The sequence below is a fragment of the Castor canadensis genome, chromosome 11 (assembly GCF_047511655.1).
Source record: "Castor canadensis chromosome 11, mCasCan1.hap1v2, whole genome shotgun sequence".
Taxonomy (NCBI): Eukaryota; Metazoa; Chordata; class Mammalia; order Rodentia; family Castoridae; genus Castor; species Castor canadensis.
The window spans coordinates 46019218-46043463 of record NC_133396.1 but is presented as its reverse complement, the minus strand read 5'-3'; the positions used below and the strand labels follow the sequence as shown (position 1 = coordinate 46043463).

Here is a 24246-nt window from a genome sequence, read left to right as displayed (position 1 = left end):
AGAAAAGGGGTAGTTAAGACTTCACCTCAGCTCAACCCCAACATCTAGTCAGTTACCAGCTCTTTCCCTGATCTCCCAGATCATCCCCCCGACTACCCCATTCCCCATCACTTAAACAATGAACTCTTTCACTTGTTTCCTAATAGGTCTCCCCACCTTCAGCCTCATTCTCTCTAACCAGTAGGTGCCATTTATTTCAAATTTAAATACGACCAATTCCCTGCCTTAAAACTCATAATGCCTGTAAACAAGACCATTCCTTCCTTCCTTCCTTCCTTCCTTCCTTCCTTCCTCCCTCTCCCCCCTCCCTTCCTCCCTCCTTTCCTTCTCTCCTTCCTTCCTTTCTCCCTCCCTCTCTCCCTCCTTCCCTCCCTCCCTTCCTTCTTTCTTTCTTTCTTTTTCTTTTTTTCTGAGATGGGGGTCTTGCTATGTTGACAGGATGGTCTTGAACTCCTTGGCTCAGGTGATCCTCCAACTTTAGCATGCATGCCAGGTAGCTGGAACTACAGGCAGCACCACAGCTGGATTCTCTGCCCTCAGTTCCATCATGCTGAGCCCTGGCACCATATGCTTCAACCTGGGTGAGAGGCTATCACTGTCTCTGGGTCTTTGCTTAGAATGTCCGTTCCTGAGGCTCTGAAGGTCAGTACTCACACATCTCTCTGATCCTGCTCAAGGACATCTCTTCTACAGAGTCCCTCCTCAGTCCCCTCCGCCACATTCTCAGAGTCCTCTAGGCCTCTAACATCTAACATACCTTATTACACGTGTTTGCTTACGTGCCTAGCTCCCTTCATGGTTAACTGTTAGGCAAATGAGGGCAGGTACTATATCTATTGAGCCAAATCACTTAATCCTGAGTCTGGGACACAGGAGGTGCTCATGTGAATACATACTGAATAAATAGTAAATGTTTTAATAACGGCAGCAGGGATGGCTGTCTGAATGTCAGTGAGGTACCAGTTCCCATGTGACTTTTCATATTATCCTCCCAATTACTAGTAAGAGATGCATCATAGCTCCATTACTGAATAAAGGAGTGTCAACTTAGTGGATAAGGGAAGTCGTTTGTGATTCAAACTGCAGTTTCAACCAGGGGAGGGGGTAACCTTGACGTCTAGCGAGGAATGGTTGTGGTCACTGTAGAAATCAAAAGGAGGCAAAAGAGCCAGGGAGGACTTTGCACTGGTGGGCAGGAGGGCAAGTTTCAGGAACAAACTTCCAGTCCAGGGGTCAGATCCAAGGGCAGGCCTGCTGATTGGGGGAGGGGTGGTGCCAACAAGGGACCATTTGGAAGGGACTGCTCAGTGCTAAAAACCAAACAATAATGTGAGGCTGAATTTGTGAGTCACAAGTGTGCACACACAGTTGGTAGCTTAAGTCATCTCACATCAGAGTAGGGTGTGGTTGTGTCCTTGCCCTGGCTCTGCATGCCAGAGGTGAGCTGGGGAAGCAAAAGGGCCACACATGTCTTTGAGGAAGACATCCTAGCAGTGTGATGGGTTAATTGTCAAGGGCTTCTCCAGGCCATCAGGAGAGCATGGTGGTGGTTACTGCTCTTGGCTGGTAAGCGTCAGCGCATAATCCTTACCTCTAAAGATTCTAGAGTTGGGCTGAAACTTTACAAGGATGAGAGGGCACCACGGATTAAAACAGAAATGCACTCTAGATTCCAGGTTGAACTTTTCCAGATGTGTAGATGGGCATCCTATTCCCAGTTCACTCAATGTGAGCTTAATAATAAAATTAAAGGGTTTGGAGAGAATGTGAGGCCAATGCTTGGACCAGCTAAGCAATAGATTCCTTATTTACTCTAACATAAGCTCAATCAGACACTTGGATGACCACAATGGAGATTTCTAGTCACAGTGAATTTTTACAGAGACAATTCTACCTGCGGTTATGGGGAGTGTCACGTTGTGATTTATCAGCAATGCTTTTAATGCACATTAATGAGCACCCAGAGAGAGAAGGGAATGTCAACTCCTGGTCCATCTGCCATACTGCAAAAACAAATGCTTCCCTGGGGAGTCCACTCTATCCTTTCTTGACAAGGTAGAAACTAAAGCTAACTCTATGAGCCACTGTTATTGTTACTCCTTAGGGATTTATTTATGTCAGACAGGGAAAGCCCTAATTGAATACAAACTGGGAGAGATGTGGGGAGGACAGAAACTTGGAGTCCTGAATCACCAGTTGGGACCTCGATGAGAACAACCCAAATACAGTAGCTTGGACAGGGCCGACCTTCCTGAAGCTCTTCCCTGAGAAATTTGCCAAAATGCACATTTGATAATTAGTCCAAGGAGACGCTGGCCCTCATCATTGCCTGGTCTTATGGGAAACAGTACTGCAGCCAGATGCTGACTGGCAAAGGACCAAACTATTTCCTTGCTTCAAAACTCAAGCCAGAAATGGCCACACACGAGGATGTGACAGGAAGACATGCAGCTCAGTGCTTGCTTTGTCTACCTTAGCAATGGAGCTCCTTGACTTGTTCTTCCTAATTTCTAGTACTTTCCCTGGACTCAAGAACATCTACAGATAGATAAATGCTTGCAGACACAGTAATAAGTACTATGGGGAAGGAGGAAGAAAAGGTTCAAAAGAAAAACGACTGATGGATCCTACCCTTAAGGGACAAAATATGTACATCAGAGTCCTGAAAAACAATTTTAATTACTCAAACAGGGGCAAGGGGTGGTTGTGCACATATAGTTTGAACTAAGGGGATCTTCAACTCATTTTTGTTGCCTTGATATAGTTGGTGATTGTATTGTTGTTACTGTATATGTGACCTTAAGCAACACATTTGGTTTTATTTTTATGGTCCTTTTGGGTGCAGATTAGTATTAGTTTGTCTACAGGAGCCAGAATGAGCCCCAGCTGGATGGTAGGTACATTTGCCTTATGAGCATGCTGGGTAATAAGTGTGGCATTAAAATAACTGCTGAGTATGATACCATAAAGGTGGACACACATCATTACAGATATGTCTGACCCAGAGAGGTACAAGAATGAAGCCAAGGGAAACCACAGACTTTGGGTGATGATGTGTCAGTAGGAGCACATCAACTACAATAAATGCACAGCCCTCATGGGGAAGGTTGATATGGAGGAGTCTGGGCATGGGAAAGGCATGGAGTATAAGGAAAATCTCTATACCTGCTGCTCAATTATGCTATGAAACTAAAATTGCTCTCAAATGTAAAGTTTATTTAAAAAAAAAAAAACTAACTCAGTGATGAGAATGCTCCAGAACTTACTTTGCAAATTTAATGCAGAACTGAGTGAAGTATTTCCGTGTGGAAGCCAGGTTGTCACGAATGATGGGGACATTCTGTTTAATGTGAAGAATGACAGAGGTCACATAGGGACTCTGGTCACCAACATGCTCCACATTCTGCCACTGCATCTGAAATAGAGATGGACAGAACCAGACTTTAGATCCTTTGCAGAGGAACAGTGTCATCTGTCAACTGGGGAATGCAAAGAGTGAGTGGAAATCAGGTCACTGCTTGGTATCAAAGAAATTAGCTCATTCTGTCTTGGGGAATTTGTCTTACCTATTTAGTAATGTAGTGTCTGAATGAATAAACAAAAACATGCACACTCTGTCTTGTGTGTGTGTGTGTATGTGTGTGTGTGTAATGGAGTTTAAACTCAGGGCCTTGTGCTTGCAAGGCAGGCACTATACTAGGTGAGCTATGCCCCCAGCCCTTTTTGCTTTGGTTGTTTTAAAGATAGGATCTCTTAATTTTGTCTGGGCCTAGTCTTGGACTTTGATCCTCCTACCTATGCCTCCTTCATAGCTGGGATCACAGGTGCAGGCCACCATATCCAGTTTACACCTTATTCTTGACAGTGGAGTAGAACTCAGGCATCTTTCCTGGTTCTTGTAGGAGGGCTTCAAACAGCCTTCCTTTCCCATCTAAGTTGCCATTTTGTAATAGAACCCTTACTAGGCAGAAGAGTAAGGATTCTATTCTTTCAACAAATGTTCTACCAGCAGGGATTGTAGCAGAACAAGGGAGGGATGTCTACATCCAAGCACATGTTGTTTCTGGGATCGGAGAGGCGATTGAGCTAAATGCAGTAAAGCCTGGAAAAGAATTATCTATACCTTTCTCTTAAGTAAATTGGGAGGAGTTTGGGATTCTTTAAAAAGGAAACTAGAAATGTTACAGTATGTGAAATTTATTTTGAAATCACTGGGGTTGAAGAGAGAGCATGGGGATACAGATGAAACACAATTACTGAAGCTGGGTCACACGAGATTTACTGTACTTTTTCTACTTTTGAATATATTTGAAATCTTCCTGAACAAAAACATAAACATTTAAAAAGGTCTGTGCATAGAATATTACATTCCTAAACCTTTGGGATTATGGCAGGATTTCAATAAAGGGAACGAGAAGAGGATATCTGGCAAATACTAGGGAAAGGTCAGAGGGTATGATGGCAACATGGGGAACATGGCAGGATTGGGGGAGAGGAACATCAGGACATGATTGATGTAGTCTTTGACTGGTAAGGAACAAAAAAGAGCTCAAGTTCTGACATCCCAAGGAGAACTGGGAGATATGCCCTGGAAAGCAGAAAGAGGAAACACTGTAGCGTTTCTCCTCCCTTGAGAACACAAAGGGACACAGAGCAGCACTGGTTCCCAGCCTGCCCCAGCTGGCAGGGAGTGGACACTTGGATCCTGACAAGAGTGGGAACGTGTGGAGAAGCCCTGCTGAGTCAGCCTCTTAAAGTGAAGCTGGATGGCGTGCTGAAACCTAACACAAACACAACCCATAGGCTCTGTTCACAGAGCAGGTCAGTAGTTCTGAGGCCTTGATGTTTCTGGCAAGAAAACACTATTTTTATAGAACCCTTGGGGAAACGAAAATTCAACACCGATAACTTGTTTAAAAGAATCCTATGGTGTGTGGATGATTACAACCCTGGAAAGCTCGAAGGACTGTGCTTTGTCCTTAGGCTTCTCCAAGTCAGCAAATATTTGGATTCTTAGCTTTAGGTATATGTAAGCACAGAACCACGGAAAAGCAGAAGGACCACCATCTTTACTTTACAGCTAAGGAAACAAGACCCAGCTACATGAAGTCTTATGCAAAGCTTTGAAACCAGCCTTCAAAGCTGAGGTTGGTGGCACATTCCTATAATCCCAGTACTTGGGCGGTAGGAGGATCACGAGTTTGAGGCCAGCCTGGGCTACATGGTGAAACCCTGTTTTAAACCCTGTTTGTTTTATGTTTTTGTTTTTAACACTCCAGATAGGAAAAGAGAAAAAAGATTTTTTGAGATGGGTTCTTGCTATGTTGTCCCAGGCTGGTATTGAACTCCTGGTCTCAATCAATTCTCCCACCTCAACCTCCTGAATAGCTGGGACTATAGGCATGTGCCACCTTGCCTGGCAGGAAAAAGAAAAATTTTTCACTGGGACAAAATAAAGACAATCAATGAAGAAACAGTTGAAAGCTCTAATATGAATGCCTTGGTTACGGGTAATGTTTTCCTGAGAGGTTCTTTTTCCATCTTTATTTTCCATCTCTGACCCTTCCAAACAATGAGCATTCTTGATTTTCTATGAGCTCATAAGGTGAGGTCAAGACTGACAGGTACTGCTAAGTCTATACTTCACCCTCCTTTCCCCAGCTCTGCTGTAAGACTTGGAGCAGAATGTTCCAAGTAAACACAGTGAAGTGTGCAGGGCTTCATGCCTTCACCTCTACTCAACACGAAGTTTCCCCACGGAAATGACTATTGATTTCCACATTGGCAGCATTGGGTATCTGAAGATTTTAAAAGAGTTTATATATAATTATTCAAATATTACAGTTCTCCATTGACAGAATAAGACTATAAAATGACACACTGTCACTGGTTACAAAGTGACCCTAAAGCAAGAAAGCCTGGGATGTGTGGTTTCTTTGGGTCCCACTGAATATATGTAAGTATCATCTAAGTCCTCTTGATAACCACTGGCCAAGTCAGGTGTGTCAATGTGCAGAATAGATGTGAAAAGATCTGATATGCTTCAATATTTTAGCCAGTTATGGTCAAGTTAAAAGAAGTGTATTTGCAAAAATGGATTCATGATTTTAAATTTATGTCAGCTTAATAAAGAATATAATTTAAAGTACCAGAAAACAATGAAATTTGACTTTGCTTTTTCCTTCTTTCCCTTCTTCCCTCCCCCCACCCCGTCTTCTCTCTCTCTCTCTCTCTCTCTCTCTCTTTCTTGCTGGGGACAGACCCAGGGCCTCATGCATGCTAGGCAAGCACTCTACTAATTGAGCTACATCCCTAACCCTTGCTTTTACTATTTTTTTTTTATGGGACTGGGGTTTGAACTCAGGGCTTTGTGCTTGCAAAGCAGGCACTCTACCTCTTGGGCCACACCTCCAGTCCATTTTTCTCTGGTTATTTTGGAGATGGAGTCTCATGAACTATTTTCCCTGGCTGGCCTCAAACCACAATCCTCCTGATCTCAGTCTCCCAAGTACTAGGATTACAGGCATGAGTTACCAGTACCTGGCTATTGTTATTTTTTTATGAACAAAATATAGTTAGTAGTGATTCTGTCCAGACATTGCCTCAGATGGTTGATGCCTGCCCTTGGCCATTCCAGATCACTTACAGTTTTGGGTGATGATTTTAATTGCCCTATCATGTATATGGTGCTTTGTTTGGCACTATACATCCATCATTTCATTTACTAGTCATACATGATCTCTGTTAGGCCTGACAATAATTTTGTGGGTGAAGAAACTTAAAAGGTTCAAAGAGATTAATTAAACTGTCCAAAGTTACATAGCTGGGAAATGACAGAGTGGGGACAACCAGGTCTGTCTAAAGCTTAAACACTATACCAGGCTTCTTGCTCAACACTTGTTAAAAAACAAAAACAAAAACAAAACAAAACAAATGAAAGCACTTAGCTGGATAGTTCAAGGTAAGCCCTGTTTCTCAAAAGAAGCTAATGAAATATGCAGTGATCAAAGGTCTTTCAAAAAAGAAACAAGCCCTGGAAGAACAAGCATCATGAAAAGTTATCAGCCGAAACAAGATTTCAGTATTGCCAGTTAATTCTGTATTTGGCATTTAAAATTACTCCTCCATAAGTTAAAAGTTTTTCCTTTTGTGCTCTTTGTTTGGCGGCTGGGTAGGATGGGGTTGAAGGCCAGATGGTATTCAACTGGTACTATATAAACAAGAAGAAACAGTTTGCAAAAAAAAAAAAAAAAAAAGTAGTACCTAAGATGCAGGGCTGATAGGAACAGCAAGCAAGGAAAAGAAGATGATAACAGCTGAGGCCTCCAGGACCCTGTATTTACTTGCAGGGAGACAATGTAGGGCCCAGAGCATCCCCAGGGTTCTACTACTGCCTGCAGTGTGTGGTCCATGTTGACACTTCACAGGAAAGGGTGACAGATAATCACTATTCCCAGAGACAGCCCACAGTAGCAGAGCATTCTGACCAACCCACTGAAGACTGAAGTGACAACACAGCTTCACAGCTAGCTTACTACAGATCTGGTTTTTGTTTTTGTTTTTTCAATTGCTATATAAAGTTTGGAAAGAAGTCTTCTGAGAAGCTAATTTTCCTCAACTGAAAATTTGAATTCCCACCCACTAATTTTGATCACTGAATTAGAGATACAGAGAACAGTCTCAGACATTTGGACTCTGGGAACATTTCTGGCCACTGGGGTCTAGTGTTGTGGTTTAGGCTGCTGAGCCAAGGGCCCTGAGTGAGGGACTTTGCTCAGGCACACATGCACATGGCTCACTCTTTCACGCTTATCTGGGCTACTGTGACTTCTACAGCAAGTATCTGCTTTGTTTTATAGGCACCTTCTGCATGCACAGCACTCTGTAGGGAATAGAGGGGAAGGAGTATTTATGACTACATACTGTGTACAGGCACTGTGATCAACCTTGTCACATGAACTTACTGCTTACAATGATGCAGTGAAGGAGGCATTGTTACTCTTGCTTTATAGACAATAGGTGACTTGTCTAGTGAGGCATAAGCACTTAGTGAGACTGAGATCCAGACACTGGTTTGTCTAACTCCAAAGCCTGTTCTTTCCACTTTACCATTATCTCACAAAAGAAGACTTACCACCCCAAATGAACCTGAAAGTAGCTGCAGAAATGGGGCTAGCAAAATCTATGTCTAGACTAAGGATGAGATTATACAGATGATATGGGAATGGTGGTGGTAAGAGGAGGAGGAAGGAATGACTCGTTTTAACTCTTTGGTAAGGGATACATGCTCCTAACTCCTAGAAGGGAAAATCAAGATGATCCAAAATAGAAAGTGAGATAACAAAAGGTTTAAGGAGGTGTGTGTATATTTCCATTCACTGCTGAGCCAATGGGAAGGTGATTTTACATACATAACCTTTCTTAAAAGCGATTTGAAAATATCTACAAAAAAATCTTAGCATTTACATAGCCTTTGACCTCTGCAATTTCATTTAAGATAATTAATCTGAAGTTCTGAATGTTCAGGAAAAAGGGCTGGGGTATGGCTCAAGTGGTAGAGCACCTACTTATAAAGTGAGAGGCCCTGAGTTCAAATCCCAGTACCACCAAAAACAAAACAAACAAACAAAGCCCCAAGCCAGAAACAGTCTGAATGTTCAGAACACACACACACACACACACACACACACACTCGTCTGTGATAATGAGCAGCTGCTCATTATCAGACTATAAATATGAGGACCTGAAAATAACCTAAATAGTTATGAAAAGTAAACAAATCAAATACATTTTAAAGAGAAGCAGCAGATTATAGTACTTTAAGACGATGAAGGCTGGCAGAGTGGCTCAAGTGGTAAAGTGCTTGCCTAGCAAGCATGAGGCCCTCAGTTCAAATCCCAGTACTACTAGAAAAAAAAAAGACAAGAAATGTGCCAGCATGACAGGTGTCTTTGGACTGAAGGTATGGCTCAAGTGATAGAGCGCCTTGCAAGTACAAAGCCCTGAGTTCAAATATCAGTCCTCCCCCCCAAAAAAAAGACAGTGAAACCTGGACCTTGAGAGCTTGTTTGGAGCTTCTAGCAGGGGAGCGCAGCTACTCATATACCCTTGACCAGAGAACGGACCTCCTGTATTGGAGATGGTTATCCTCTTCGACCGAGCATGCAGCTTCGGGAGGGATGCACATGGAGCGGTGAGGGAGGAAGGGGACACCTGCTTAGCCAGCCAGATCAGCCGAGTCAACCCTGGTGGTCAATGGGGTGACAGATGTCACAGCTGGATCGCCCTCATACCCAAGATGATGAAACCTGGAATGAGCTGGTTTGAGTTCTAACCCTGCATATGTGATCTTCTAGGTGTGGGGCTTGAGCAAGCTATCTACTATAGAACTGGAATGATGATAATGTTCACTATCTATTACTGAAAGATAACCACAGAATGCTCTAACATAGTGCCTCACACATAAAACCGCATGAGAGTGGTTTCCTTTTATCATAATACAATGTTCTTTATGAAAAAAGAAAGATGTGTCTTGATTATAAGTGGAAAGAGAACTTGCAGATTTCTTAACCATGGCATTCAAGGGCCTTCTGCAATAGATCTGCACTTTAATGACTGAGGAAAATAAGAACAGATTTGAGGACTGTTCTCGCTATTTCGAAATGTCTTTGGGGGATAGCAATGCAGTTTCCTAAATTAGTACGTGTTCACCATCCTGAAACCTAATAGAAATTACATGTCAGACTGTAAGGAAATTTAATTTATTCAGTTTCTTTGTCTTCTTCTAAAATTGCCATTAATGAGAAAAAACTAATTGTGTTTGATTTTGAAGAGACTTAGATTCTTTCAACCCAGCGAGAAGCCCTAGTAAAAGGACGTAGTGAGGAGGGGACCATGGGACTAAGGGACCAATGCTGCCTTTTCAGGAGGCCAAGAATTTTTTTTTTTAACCTTACTTGTAAGGCCATAATCAGACATATTAATTCCCAAGAATTTGTGGAATTTATTTCTAAAAGACAAAACTCTTCAAATTTCCACCCAAACACTCCAAACAACCTTCTTCTCAAGAATCAGGAGACTTGGTTTTATTTCTGTAAGCTGTATGTTTTGGGTGTGAAAAAGAAATAAACAAGTAAGCAAATACATCAGAAGGACAGTTAATTAATTATCAGGGGAAAATTACAAAGCAGCCTGGAATACTTGGGTTGGCTGTTCAACACATCTTCTTCCCTGTGGGGGAAGTCATAGTGTCTGACCATGAAAAGCTAAAGCCTGATTTTTTTTTTTTTAAAAGTACTGGGGATTAAACCCAGAGCCTCATGCTTACAAAGTAAGTGCTTTACCACTTAAGCCATGCCCTCAGCCCTTTTTTAAAAAATTTTGTTTTTGGTACAGGGCCTTGATAACTTGCCTAGGCTAGGCTTGAACTCGAGACCCTCCAGCTTCTACCTCCTGAGTAGCTGGGATTACAGATGAGAACCACCACACCCTGGCTGAACCCTGGTATCTGTCAAGATGACTGTGAAGGCCTGGAGAGCTTATAAGAATGTGCAAACACTTGCATGAAGCTAGCAGTGCTGGGCACATACTGACTTGCTGTTCTCCTGACTCAGGAAGTTATTTCAGCCGATTTTGTATCATTGTCACATTTATTTGTTGACAATATCTTTCTATATAGCCCAGGCTGGCCTCAAACTTAGGATTCTCCTGCCTCTGCCACCTGAGTGGTAGGATTACATATGTATACCCCCATGCCTGGTTGGCTGTATTTTTTATTGTTGTTGATTTCTTGCTATGTAGCCCAGGTTGGCCTGGAACTACTGAACCTTTTGTTTTGCCTCAGCCTCTTGTGAGCTAGGATTACAGACTGTGCCAACCCACCCAGCCTGTATATATCTTCTGCCAATCTTGGCCACTCCATATTCTCCTCTTCTTGACTAACCACAAGGCTCTTGCCCACACTTAGGGGAGCTACCAGTGGTGCCTGAGCATTCCTAATTCTGCCCTTTCTTCAGTCAGCTGCCTTGCTGAAGAAGTCCTGCTATTCAAGTACTCTGAGGAGCATCCTCGGCAGTGCTTGCTCCATGCTAGATTTCAGGAAGGCTCAGCTACTGTCATCTCCACAAAGACATCCAGGATACTAGCTCCACCTAGGTCAATATGCTCAGTAGTTATCTGTGTCACAATTTGTCACTATTCTTTGGTCAAATGCATGTCTACAGTCCTTAAGTTCTTTCATCATGTCTTCTTTACTTCTAAGTCATTCAGTAAGTGCTGCTAGAAATCAAGTACTGGCCTATGCCATGGAGTAAAACACGCACCTCAAGCTTTTAAAAGCTTAACAGGGAAGACAGAGATATGAAAATAATTGTGTAATAAAGTAGAGAGAGCACAGGAACTATGGTATCTTGAAAGAAGAATGCTCTGGGTGAGAGAAGAAATGGTGACATTGTAAGGGGCCCAGAATAACCAAAACAATGTTGAGGAAGAACAAAGCTTCAGGACTCAGTGCCTGGTTTCAAAGATTACTACAAAGTGATAATCAAAATGGTGTTTTCCTTTCTCCCTTTCTCCCTTCCTTCTCTTCCCTCCTTTCTTTCTCTCTCCCCTTCCCGCCCTCCCTTCTTTCTTTCTTTCTCTCTCTCTTTCTTTTGGTTAACGGTTTTTTTTTTGTGAGTGTATGTGTGGTATTGGTGTTTGAATTCAGGGCTTTACACTTGTTAGGCAAGCACTCTACCACTTAAGCCATACCCCAATTCCTTGTTAACTGATTTTTCTGGGTGGTACTGGGTTTGAACTCAGGGCCTACACCTTGAGCCACTCCACCAGCTCTTCAAGATTGGATCTGGCAAACTATTTGCCTGGGGCTGGCTTGATCCTCCTGATCTCTGCCTCCTGAGTAGCTAGGATTATAGTTGTGAATCACCAGCGCCCAGCTCCTGTTAAATGATTTTTGACAAAAGTGTCAAGACTACACAAAGAGGAAAGAATAGACTGTTTTAGCAAATGGTGGTGGGAAAGCTGGATATCCACATGCAAAAGAATGAAGTTGAATCCTTACCTCATGTTACATACAAAAATTAACTCAAAATGGATTGAAGACCTAAATGTTAAGAACTAAAAGTATAACACTCTTAGAAGAAAACATTTAGTAAATATTTATATTTTGAATTAGGCAATAGTGTCTTAGTCATGACACCAAAAGCACAACGACAACAATAACAATAAATAAGTTAGACTTCAGCAAATAAAAGGACATTATCCAAAAAAATATGAAAAGATGACCTGTAGAATAGGAGAAAATATCTACAAATCATGTATTTACTAAAGACTATAAAAAGAACTTTCATCACTTGGGAGGCTGAAGCAGGAGGATGGAGAGTTCAAGGCCAGCCTGGGCTACACCTTGTCTCAAAAACCAAAAAATCAAAGAAACATGAAAAACAAAAAAGAAAGAAAGAACTTTTACAACTCAACAATAGGAAGAATGGACAAAGGATTTAACTGACATTTCTTTAAAGAGGATATACAATAAGCCCCTGAAAACATGCTTAACATCTTAGTCATCAGGGAATTGCAAACTGAAACCACAATGAGATACCTCTTCAAACCCACAAGAATGGCCATCATTTTAATAATAGGAAAAATCAGAACCCTCCTGCTTTGCTGGTGGCAAGTCACTTTGGAAAACCACTTGACCGTTCCTCAAAATGTTAAACAAAATTATCACATGACTCAGCAATTCTACTCTCAGATATACACTAAAGAGTACAGAAAACATATATTCTCACAAAAACTTGTATACAAATGTTCACATCATTATTCATAATAGTTAAGTGGAAAAAAAACTCCAATGTCTGTCAACTGAAAAATAGATCAAAATGTGGTATCGTTTTACAACAGAATATTATTTAGCCATAAAAAGGAATGAAACAGACTATGGGGTATACCTCAGTGGTAGAGTGTATGAACACAAAGTCCAGCACTTGAAAAAAATAAAAAGGAATATAGTATTGGTACATGCTATACCATGGATGATCCTGTTTGTGTGAAATGTCCTATTTGTGTGAAATGTCCAGAACAGGAAAATCTACAGAGACAGAAAGTATAGTTGTCAGGGGAATGGGGAGTGATTGCTAAAAGGTATGGGAGGTCTTTTTTGGGGTGATGAAGATGTTCTGGAATTAGCTGGTGATGGCTGCATGACCTTGTGAATATCCTAAAGCCCACTAAACTACACATTCAAGGAGGGGTAAATCACGTTATGTAAATCATAACTCAATTTTAAAAGAAGGGACAGATATTTGAACTGAATCTTAAAGGATGTGCTTGTAGGGAAGAACACAGTGCGAAGACAAATTCTAAGCAGAAAGAAGAGATTGTGGAAAGGCACAGAAAACACAAAAAAGCAATGTACACTCAGGAAGTGAAATGGTTCAGAGGCTGGAGTCTACAGACACAGGAGTCAAGGGACAAATAATGAAAGCCTTACATGCCAACTAAGGAGGAGATCACCTGATATCTTGGTCACCTCTCAGGAGAATGACATGGCCACATTGCCTAACTCCATCCATCTTGTTAAGGAAGCCTGCTCCATAAACTCAGAATCAACCAAGAACTCTACTCCATTTTCGCAAGCCCAATTCACATTTTTCTCATTAATACAAAACACACTTATTTGTACCATTGGTGATTTGGAGTCTTCTCAGAATCAAAAGAGTATAAAACCCTGAGGTTAGCCTTGTTTAAGTACAAAGCCTCCATGGTATTCCCAAGATGTTTATTGAGTTGGCAGGTTTGATGGAACTCCAAGCTTTGATAACTTTGCAAACCTTTGCTCACATGGTCACCTTGTTTGGAATAGACTCCTAATGACAAATTCACTCAAGTTAAGTGTCTCTAGATATTCCTTAGGTATATGGAGCATGTCTTATACCATGTTGTCTTGAATATGGAATTTTGCACTTTGTTTATGGTACTGATCTCCTTGTACCTTATATCATAGTTATCTGGACAGTCCTCTTACCTCCCCCATCTCTTGTACCTCACCTACTAGAATCCAGGCACTCGGGGATAATGGCTATCCCTTTCCCAGTCTGTGATAGGAAAAGTCTAAGTTGAACCGTCCAACCAGCAGCAAAAATGATGAAATCAGAGGCAGAGATAATCATTACCACAAAAGTTTTTAGAAAATCCTAGAAGAAACTACATGTAACAGGATGCAGGCACAAATAACAGAGGGTGTATGTTGAATCAATTTGTGACCACTTGGCATGTTTATTTTCATCACATGGATTTCATTTTGCTAGAACTCCAGAAGACTCTGACAAAAAGTAATGGCCTCCCAGCTGCTTGTTCCCAAGTCTGTGAGTTTTCCTATGATATAAACAAAAGATTCTGGAGGTATGGTTAATATTTGCTGGTGTGGGTCTGGGGGAGAAATGGATGGTGAGGTAGGGGAAAGCTTGAGGGAAATCTACCTAATGAACTGACAGTTCATATAAGCAACACCTGGAGTGTTAAACCCACTCCAAGTGTTATTTTGCTGAGAAAAAAACATTCCACTCTTCCTTTGGTCAACGTGAAAATTCTTTCACCAGCTGCATTCCAGGCTGAAGTGTGTGGCAGCTCAGGAGAGACAGCAGCTGGAAAAGATCACATGCAGGATGCAGAGAAGGCTCACCAGCAGCTAGGGGATAATCAGCACCTACAGGATGAATCCTCATGGCTATGTTCTTTTTAGAGAATGGCAGGGCCCCCACCTGCCTGCTTAGAGTGCACTACTGGACACTGAGGACCGGCAAATACCTATTAGCATGTGACTGGTCAGTTACTTCACAGCTTCCTACTTTACTCCTTAAAATCCCAAAGTCTACGTTTTGGTTTTAAGCCTATTTTTGTTAAACACTTATAATCTACTGCAAAACCAAATTCAGACCAAATGTGTGCTTACAGAACCTTGAGAGATGTTCCAGAAAAGTTCTTTCTCCAGAATTTGCAAGAGTCCCCAAGGACAGCCACAAAAAAAAAAAAAGGACAAAAAAAAAAAAGGACAGCCACAAGAGCCCATGACTCTAAAATAGGCATGAGCAAATGTTTTCTGTAAAGGATCAGATAGTAAGTATTTTTGCTTTGTGGGTTATATGGTCTCTATTGCAATTACTCAATTTTATGGTTGAAGCCGGAAAAACAGCCATAGATAGTATGTAAATGAATGAATATGGCTGTGTTTCAATAAAACTTTATGTACAAAAACATGTAGTGGGCCAAATTTAGCCCACAGGCTATAGTTTGCCAACCCATGCTCTGCAAAGTTCTACAGTGGGTAGCTTCCTGTTAGCTGGGTTTAAAAAAAATCAACTTCATCAGCAAACCTGAGAGTCCTCAATATTCAAGACAATATAAGAGATAGAGAGTGGTACAAAACATAGTCTATATACTCAAGGACTTCACATTCTCTTTTTGAGACAGGGACTTAATATGTAGCCTAGACTGGACTTGAACTCATGATCCTCTTGCCTCAGTCTCCTGAGTGCTGGGATTATAGGCCTGAGCACTACACCCAGCAGGAGTTCTCATTTCTTTTAGAAAGAAAAGGTACAAGCACAATCAGACACATAAAATCCAAAAACAGCAACAAGAGGTAGTACATGGTAAGTGCCAAAGGGGGGAACTTAGGGGCTGAGGGCTGACTGAGGTATCACTAGGATTTTAGAAAACCAGAGTCCACAAACTAGTCAAATAATCTTGCATTGGCACCAGAGCTCAGAAAGAACTGAAGAACCTCTCAGTGAGCAAGAATGAAGAATGAGTCAGAAATGACTGCTTTAGAGCTAACAAAAATATTCATTCTGGTAAGACCACATTAAGGTTTTTAGCGTATGTCAGATGCTAATCAACATATCTTCTAGACTCACCAAACATATTTGCTCTCTGTCTCATTCTCAAAGGGACAGGCAATGACCTAAGATGCAAAATAAGTGAGTGCTTTTGAGAAGTCAGGGAGGTCTTTCTTTCCATTGTCTCTCAGCTGACATTTGAAGCACTGACGAGGAGCCTGAACCACTTAACAAGCAAGTGCTGAGAAAAACATCTCCACTGCCCTCAGAAGTCTAGGAAGATGCCAGTTCCTAAACCTTACCTTGCTCATGGCAGTCAGGGCAGGGTCGCAGGCTGCATCCAGATCCTGGACCAACAACTGAATACTGCTGGAGATGACGCTGCAAATAAAACGAATTGTTGGTGGAATGACTGACAGGCCCTTCCTAATGTTTAGGCACCTGTGTAAAATGTTGATCCTTCATTCATCATAAAAGCTTGAGTTTTAACTAATGATAATAAAGAAGCTGTTGGCTCTGGTCTTGTTTGGAATATCCCCACCTAATCAGGACCCAAACTTCCATGATTAGTCCCCCTTAACTGCCACCCCTATTTGAGTTCTCCTCTAGAAGTACCTGTTTTATAAAGTCAGAGCTTAACAACAACAACAACAAAACCAAAAGGAAACGGGGAGGAAATGAACTGACAATTTTGATTTTTCTCCTCAACAAGAGGTTGAATGAAAGCTCACGTTTGGTGCATCATTATTCCATTTGATGGCAGTAGGACAGGAGCTGACAACAGCAAAGATACTGCAAGGTCATAGCAAGGAGAGACATATTCCAAGAAGGCTTTACTGTGTGAGTTCTTAGAGTCTACCCTCAGCCCCCAAATATACCCACATGCATACTCTTATACTTTAAGTGCTGAAATCCCACCATTTATGCTTTCTATTCTAAAACAAAAGGTGAGCTTAGACCTTTGTAGATTAGGTAGGAAGGCCCTGAACCAGCCCTATTTCTTCTCTTTGTTATTCTAGATAATGCAATGATAAAGATCCACCCCATAAAATGTAAGCTAAAAGAACACCCTGGAGGGCAGTGGGAGAGATAAAGAAAGAAAATGTTAGTGAATTAAAAATATTGAAACAACTCCTCTCTATATGAATATAATATAACACATGGTGATAAAGAATGAGTAAGTAACAGGTGGCATGGGGTTAATTTGATTAAAGCACAATATATACAAGCCTGAAGTAAACCCCTTTGGACTATCAATATACACTTAAAAAAAAAAAGAAGGACAGGAGGGAAAAATAAATTTTTTCCAGGGATGGATACCAGTGGGGGGGCGGTTAGGCACAATGAAAAGGGGAATGATAGTGCATATGGTGGATGTAATTTGTATCCATATATGAAAATAGAAGAATGAAACCTGTTGAAATTGTTTTAAGAAGGGGGAGAGGGGAAAGAGGGTGAATGATGGAGGGGGTAAATCCAACTAAGATATATCTTAAGCACATATATAAATATAACAGTGTGTCCCCTGTGCAACCATCATATGCCAATAAAATCATTAAAAAAGAGCACACTGGAGGAGGAGGAATGGGCTGCAGCAATTCTAATGCTTCTTAGTGGCTAGTGGAGCACAATCCCAGTCTAACAGAAGACCCTGGAAACCTCTTAGGCTCTGTAGTGACTACAGCCACCAGCCTGACATGTACTGCTCCATGAAGGAGAAGGACAGGCCTTGAGCAAACACATACAAGGTACATACGTGCTGAATGTGTCCATTTCTCCTGTGAGATTGATTCGTTCGATCAGACTTACATCAACTTTTTCTTTCAGTTTTTCTTCCAGCTGTTAGAAAAAGAGAAATAGAAACACACTTAATGATGAACCAAAGGAGTATCAGAATAATAACCTTTAACAACTTTGATGAATCAGATATAATTCTAGACATTTCATGTAACTTATTTAATTCTCACAACTCTATGAGGAAGATTCTATTATTATCCTCATTTTACAGATGAAAAATTGGAGTAGCCTATTCAAGAGAGTAAGTGGGAGAGCCAGAAGTAGACTTCCTGAGAACCATACCCTTAGCACTGTGCTAGGCCTGTTTCCTACGGCACACTGATAATTTGTATGATTAATTTTGAAAAGGTCTCAATTTTAAGATGTCCCCTGCTCCATGAACTGTATATCTGCCTATCAAAGTTGGAAACCTTTAATGGTAAGTGGCAGTAAAATCAGTTAAAATATTTGCTGAGTTACTATGGGCTTCTGCCTTGCTAAGGAGTTAGAGACAGGGTGGTAAATCAGAGAAACACACCCACACTTCCATTAACCTATAGCAAGGACAGAAATACTCACATGCTCCTCAAGCCTCAGCGAAAAGTACAATTGCCCAGGAACTGCAAATACCCAAATACATCCCTAGGACTTGATTAATCCTAGCACTCCCAAACCTATCAGACTCACTGTAAGAATAATAAATGCTTTTGTGTTAAATTTAATAATGCTCTTAGAATTGTATAAATGGGAGCAACTTTTTTGGAAGGCAATGTATTTAAAAAGCAAAACTTTAAATATACAACCTTTTTTTGGTGGTACTAGGATTTAAACTCAGGGGCTCATGGTTGCTAGACAGGTGCTTAACCACTTGAGTCACACACACCCCCCTCAGTCCTTTTTTGTGTTAGTTGTTTTTCTGGTAGGGTGTTTTTTTTGCCTGGGGCCAGCCTCAGATCATGATCCTCTTATCTATGCCTCCCATGTAGTTGGGGTTACAGGTATGAGCCATTGTGCCTAAATATAACAACTTTTAACCTAGCAATTTCACATCTAGAAATGCATTTCAAAGAAATAATTAGAATAATGTAGAGATGTGGAAGATGCTTTTCAGCATTCGTTAACTCAACCAATATTTACTGGAAGCCTATTTTGTGCCAGGCTGTTCAACAGAGTAAAGGAATATACAGTAAACAAATCAAATGACATCCTGTTCTTAAAAAGCTTGCATGTCTACGCCATACCACCCTGAATGCGCTCAATCCTCGTCTTATAAATAGTTCACAGTCTAGTGTTGGTTCATACTACTGAAAAACCTAGAAACACTGTACATGTATCTCTACAAGGGACTGATGACATGCTTCATGGCACAGACTTCTTATGCTTGCCATCTTCAGCAGCCTCTGCTATTGCACTGAAAAATAAAACCCAAACCTCTAACCATGGTTTGGATCCTCTCTAGCCCAATGGCCCCATCTTGCTACTTTCTACCTAGTGGGTTAAGCTTCTGCTGGGACTCACTAGAGTCTTTCTCCTTCAGGACCTTCACACTCCACCCTTCTATTTCCTCCTCCTGAACCGCTCCCTGCACACCTCTCCTATGCAGCACCACTATTTTGCCACACCCCATTTCCCAACCTTTCCAAGCTCCTTGCCTGACACTTACTTCCTTTCTAACATCATGAAACAAATCTTGGCTTAGTTACCTATCATCTGTCTCCAACATTAGTTTTAAAATTTCTTAATAGAAAGACACTTGTCCACTGTTTACCTCTGTTAATTAACACCAGACACAGTGCCTGGTACATAATAAGTGCTTAATAGAGATCTTCTGAAGAAATGAAAGAATGAATGGAACACCCTGGACAGGTGTTAAAAACAAAGATAATGCTGACGTGGAAAATGTCCATGATTTAGTTACAGAGAAAACAATGCTGCTCGCTGGAAGCATAGTAACACATAGAGCTTTGACAAATTTGTATTTAAAAAGGTAAACAAAAAACGTTTGGAAGGATATACTAATATACATCCTATATAGATAACAATAGTTACTCTAAGGGATGAGATTATGGGGAAACTTTATCCTTCATGTATATGTTTCTATAATATTTGAAACTTTTTAGGAGTGTATTTGACTTCAAAAATCTATTTAATAGGGTCAGGCACTGGTGGCTCATGCTTGTAATCCTAGCTACTCAGGAGGCAGAGATCAGAGGGACTGCAGTTCAAAGCCAGCCCTGGGGAAACAGTTTGAGAAACCCTATCTCAAAAAAACCCATCACAAAAATGGGTAGCAGAGTGGCTCAAGTGGTAGAGCACCTACCTAGAAAGTGTGAGGCCCTGAGTTCAAACCCTAGTGCTGCCACCCACCAAATCTATTTAATAGGAAAAATTTCAAACATTTACAAAAAATACAGAATATACTAAAGTGCCTATTGTCACCAATTGTCATTACATGATCAGTTTTGCTTACTTTATTCTCTTCTATTATTCTATCTCTTCAATTATTATTATTACTATTATTATTATTATTTTTGGTGAGACTGGGGTTTGAACTCAGGGCTTTGCACTTGCTTTAGCCATGCCTCTAGTCCATTTTTCTCTGGTTATTTTGGAGATGGGGGGGGGTTCTCTTGAACTATTTGCCTGGGCTGGCCTTGAACTGAAATCCTCCCAATCTCAGCCTCCCAAGTAGCTATGTGTAGGTGTGAGCCACAAGTGCCTGGTTGAAATTTTTAATTTTGATGAAGGCCGGCCAAATTTTTGTGGTTAGTATTTTTTTTATATCTTGACCAAGGACTCTTCGGCTACCAAGGTTATAAAGATCTTTTCCTGTTTTTCTTCTAGAAGCTTTATGATTCTGGCCTTTATATTTAAGTCTGTTACCCATCTTGAATTAGTTTTTTTATATGGTATGAGATGAGGATTGAGGTTGTTTTCCATATTTAAAATACTTGTAGCCATGATCTTTAGAAAGGTTTCTTTTTTCTAATTAACTGACATGGCACCTTTTTGAAAATTAATTGACCATATACATCTTTCTCTTTTTGCACACACACTAAAATACTTAAATAGTGTCCTCTCAGATACTGATGTCCTGGGGGGGTTTTAGGGTTAAATGGGTTACTGTCTCTGGCTGCAAGGTCAAGCCTTTACAAATAATTCCCTATGTAACACTATGTGACTATGTCCCAAGTAGTGCATTTGACTGCCTCTGGCTGGCTGACTCTAAACTGTTGGAGTCTTTGTAGGGACATTTCTTGTATTTGTAGCTTGGCTCACAGGAGCGCCAAGCTGGAATGCCCGAAGTATCTTTTACGACTGTCCTCTTATGATCTAGATGTGTGTAAATAAACACAAAAAAGTGGATGAGCAGAACCGTCCCGAATTGTTTCCTTTCTTTGAGCCTTAGGAGGATTCCAGACTACATAAGGAAAAGATCTTCTAATCCCATATCTAAGGCTGAATGGAAAGTTACTCTGGGTCTTCCTTCTGCTAAATCAGTTTGCTGAACTGCCATTCGGGGGACTCCAGTAGAGACATCACCCATTCCTGCTTCACAGTTCCTCAACGTCAGTCTCTCAAACAATGGTGATTTGTCTCAGCAGATTGAGAAAGCTATAAAATTTCAGGAGACACATAGAAGCCTAAAGGATTTTGCTTTATGAGAATGGAGTAACTGTTTGACTCATCACCACAAAAGGCTGGGTCCTGGTACCACTAAGTTAATTATTGCTTTTCTCACAAGGGAAGCAGTGCTACTGACCTACTTCTAAGAGGTCACACCCACTGGGTGGCTTACACAACTCTAGGAAGGAGACTGGTCATACTTTCTTGCCCAGTCTCCTTTTAACAAGACCCTTTATGAAATGGCTGCCTGGGTGGTATTTTCCTCTCTTGGAAGCCAACTGGTCCGCCCACGGTTGTATGTGGCCTTGTTGAGGTTCATGCTCCTTCACCTGAGCTCTGTGGCCTGGACAGTTCAGAAAAAAAGGTGGTGTGGGCAAACCAGGACGGCTCACCTGCTGAGTGGTGGCCAGACAGTACTCGGCTGTGCTCAGGATGCTGCAGATGAGGCAGAGCTCCTCAAGAGTGAACTTGGCTGCTTCAGAGCCCTCCTTTTCTTTGAGGAGGCTGCTGATGGTCAGTCCTCCACTGCTGCTGGTGGTTCTAGAGAAAAGGAATGGGAACTGGTAAGGCAGGAACTTCTAATAATTTGCTTCCTGAACCGGAAACTGCGTATGTTAAGACAAAGAAAAATGGCTGGTCAGAGTCCAAATAAATCCACGTACAATGAGTCCTTTTCCTCCTGACCTCACCTTGACTGTCATCTGTTTAGATCCTCTTACCATCAGGAATAGGAAGAGGCAATTCCAAGTCTGAGCCAGTAATCAGTCCTATTAGCTATCATGAACCAATAATTGCAGAGGAGGCTGCTTAGCTGCCTCGTGCTTTAGCTTGGAATTTCCTGATAATGTAGAACTCATTTTGGATCACCCGTAGCACAAAAGCTGGTTCCCCAACTGTTTCAGTTAAGAAATTCTGCATGAGACTGTACATGTGGTGCTTGAGGAAGAGAAGAGTACAGAAGGGAATGGGAAGACACAGTTCCTGCCCCAGTCCTAACCACCTCAAGAGACCAAAGAGCAGTTGACTCTAGTCTCCATGGGGCAGCCCTGGTGCACAGCCCCAGCTCCTTGGTGGGTTCTAAGGTGGCAACAATTGCTCACAGAGTCCTCGGCTGCTTCCTTTCACCTTGCCCTGGTTCCTGTGAACAAACCCCCTGCTGAGTATGCCACTTGTTTTTAGCAGCTATGCTGATGAATGCTCATGGGAAAATGCTCACGGCAGGGCATAACACTATCAGTACAGTCTCAATTCTGTTAGATAAGAAACAAAGAGCACACATATCACCATTCTGTACACATTGATAAAGAATGGAAAAATATGTGGCAAAAACTTAAAGAAGGTTTTCTTTGTGTATTGAGGTTGTAGGTGATTTTAATTTTCTTCCTTGGGCTTTCTAAATTATAATTAACCTATATTATTTTGATAATCAAGACAGAAAATACTACAAATTTAAAAATAATTTTTATTATAATAAAGAAATTCTCACCAGTAGGACCCCCTGTACTGAATAGGATTCTATTCTCTTTCTTCTAAATAATGTAGAACTCCCTACCATGACCCATTTTAGTGACAATGATAGAAATAGTCCAAGAATTATTAATTTAGCCATGGGAATGATTTGTAAATACTAAATTCACAAGCATTATGTTAGGTCATATTCTATTATAGTTGACCAAAACCTCTCTAAAACCCTAGTTGAATGATCCACTTATTTGAAGTAACAAGCAATATAACAGTCTTCTAATGTCTCAAAATATATTGGAGTCACTGTAATTAGTTGTACTATGTGGCCCCTTCCCCACAAATCCTACCAGGTCTTTACACATCAGACTGTTCCATATAGCAAGATACACATACCACCAGATGGACTTTAGAACCTAGTCAAACAATGGGAAAATCAGATTCAAGCCTCCTACCTGTCACTCCAGGGCATAAGCACACCGAATGAAGTTTGAATGAAATTGCCCATGCTGCTTAATAGTTATTTCCATCACTTTGCTTTTCTTGCCAAGTAGCTATTGTTGAATTCATGTACATTAAATGCATACATGTAACAGGACTGATTCCCTAGAGTCCACCATGGTACAGGGTGACCTATACTGGCACCAGGGTGGGCATCTCCATTAATGGTCTTAATCAGCTGTGGAATGTCATTAGAGAGGAAATAGTGACAGCCCCATGGGAACTCAGTAAGAGTGTTTTCTTCCTTTATGCTCTCAGCAGTTCAGTAAACAACTTCAAAGTGAATTCCATTAGAGATTGCCATATTTAGGAATATTGAGAATCTCACTTCATCACTCAGACCAGAAGAACAGGACTCACTTGGGGAGGTTGCCAGAGAGGATTTTCAAAGCATATTCTCGGAGGTACTTCTGGAAAATGGTGGTCAGAGCAATCATTGGCTCTCCAGTACTGAGTTGTGAGCACTGCACCATGCACTTCTTGTAGTAGACAAAGAGGTCAGCACAGCTGGGGAGCACGGCACCCCCTTCATCAGTGTTGGGCTTAGGTGGTCCCTGGGCTTTGAAATCAGCCACAAACCGATCTATCAGCTCTCCAAGGTTTCTAGGAGGAAGAAACCTAAATGTTATTTTACTTCAAGAAAGATAAAGCTGATGCACCTGTGTGTGATGTCTGTAAGTTGATCCTGCAAGCAGTCATTCCTGATGTGTTTTTTTTTTTTTTTGCTGTGAGTACCGAGATTTGCCTGATTGCAGGCAGGCACTCTACTGCTTAAGCCACACCTCCAGTACCTTGATGCTTCTTAAACTTAAAATTGGACCTATTTTTATCATTATCAACATTTGCTCCCCCCCATACAATAATGACAGCAATGAAGTTTGGCATTTCTGTGCTGCTTCATACTTTTCAAGGCATTTCATGATCATATTTGACTCCAAGACCTGTGAGGGAGGTAGAGTATTGTTGGCTCCTCCAGAAGTTGAGAAAATTAAGACCTAGGAAGTTTGTCACAAAACTTAGTGGCAAAGTCAAGTTTAGAATC

At 41.3% G+C, this 24246-nt stretch overlaps 1 protein-coding gene across 1 annotated transcript in view; it reads right to left on the bottom strand.

Annotated features, from left to right (window-relative positions):
- The window catches only part of Vps53 (VPS53 subunit of GARP complex), a 122688-nt gene that overhangs the window by 20111 nt on the left and 78331 nt on the right, over nt 1-24246 (bottom strand). Inside the window, exons 14-18 of the mRNA XM_020157928.2 lie at nt 23565-23807; nt 21635-21782; nt 17596-17678; nt 16142-16220; nt 3267-3415 (exon numbers count right to left, since the gene is read on the bottom strand). Coding sequence (XP_020013517.1) covers nt 3267-3415; nt 16142-16220; nt 17596-17678; nt 21635-21782; nt 23565-23807 — 702 coding nt within the window. The remainder of the gene's footprint in view (nt 1-3266; nt 3416-16141; nt 16221-17595; nt 17679-21634; nt 21783-23564; nt 23808-24246) is intronic.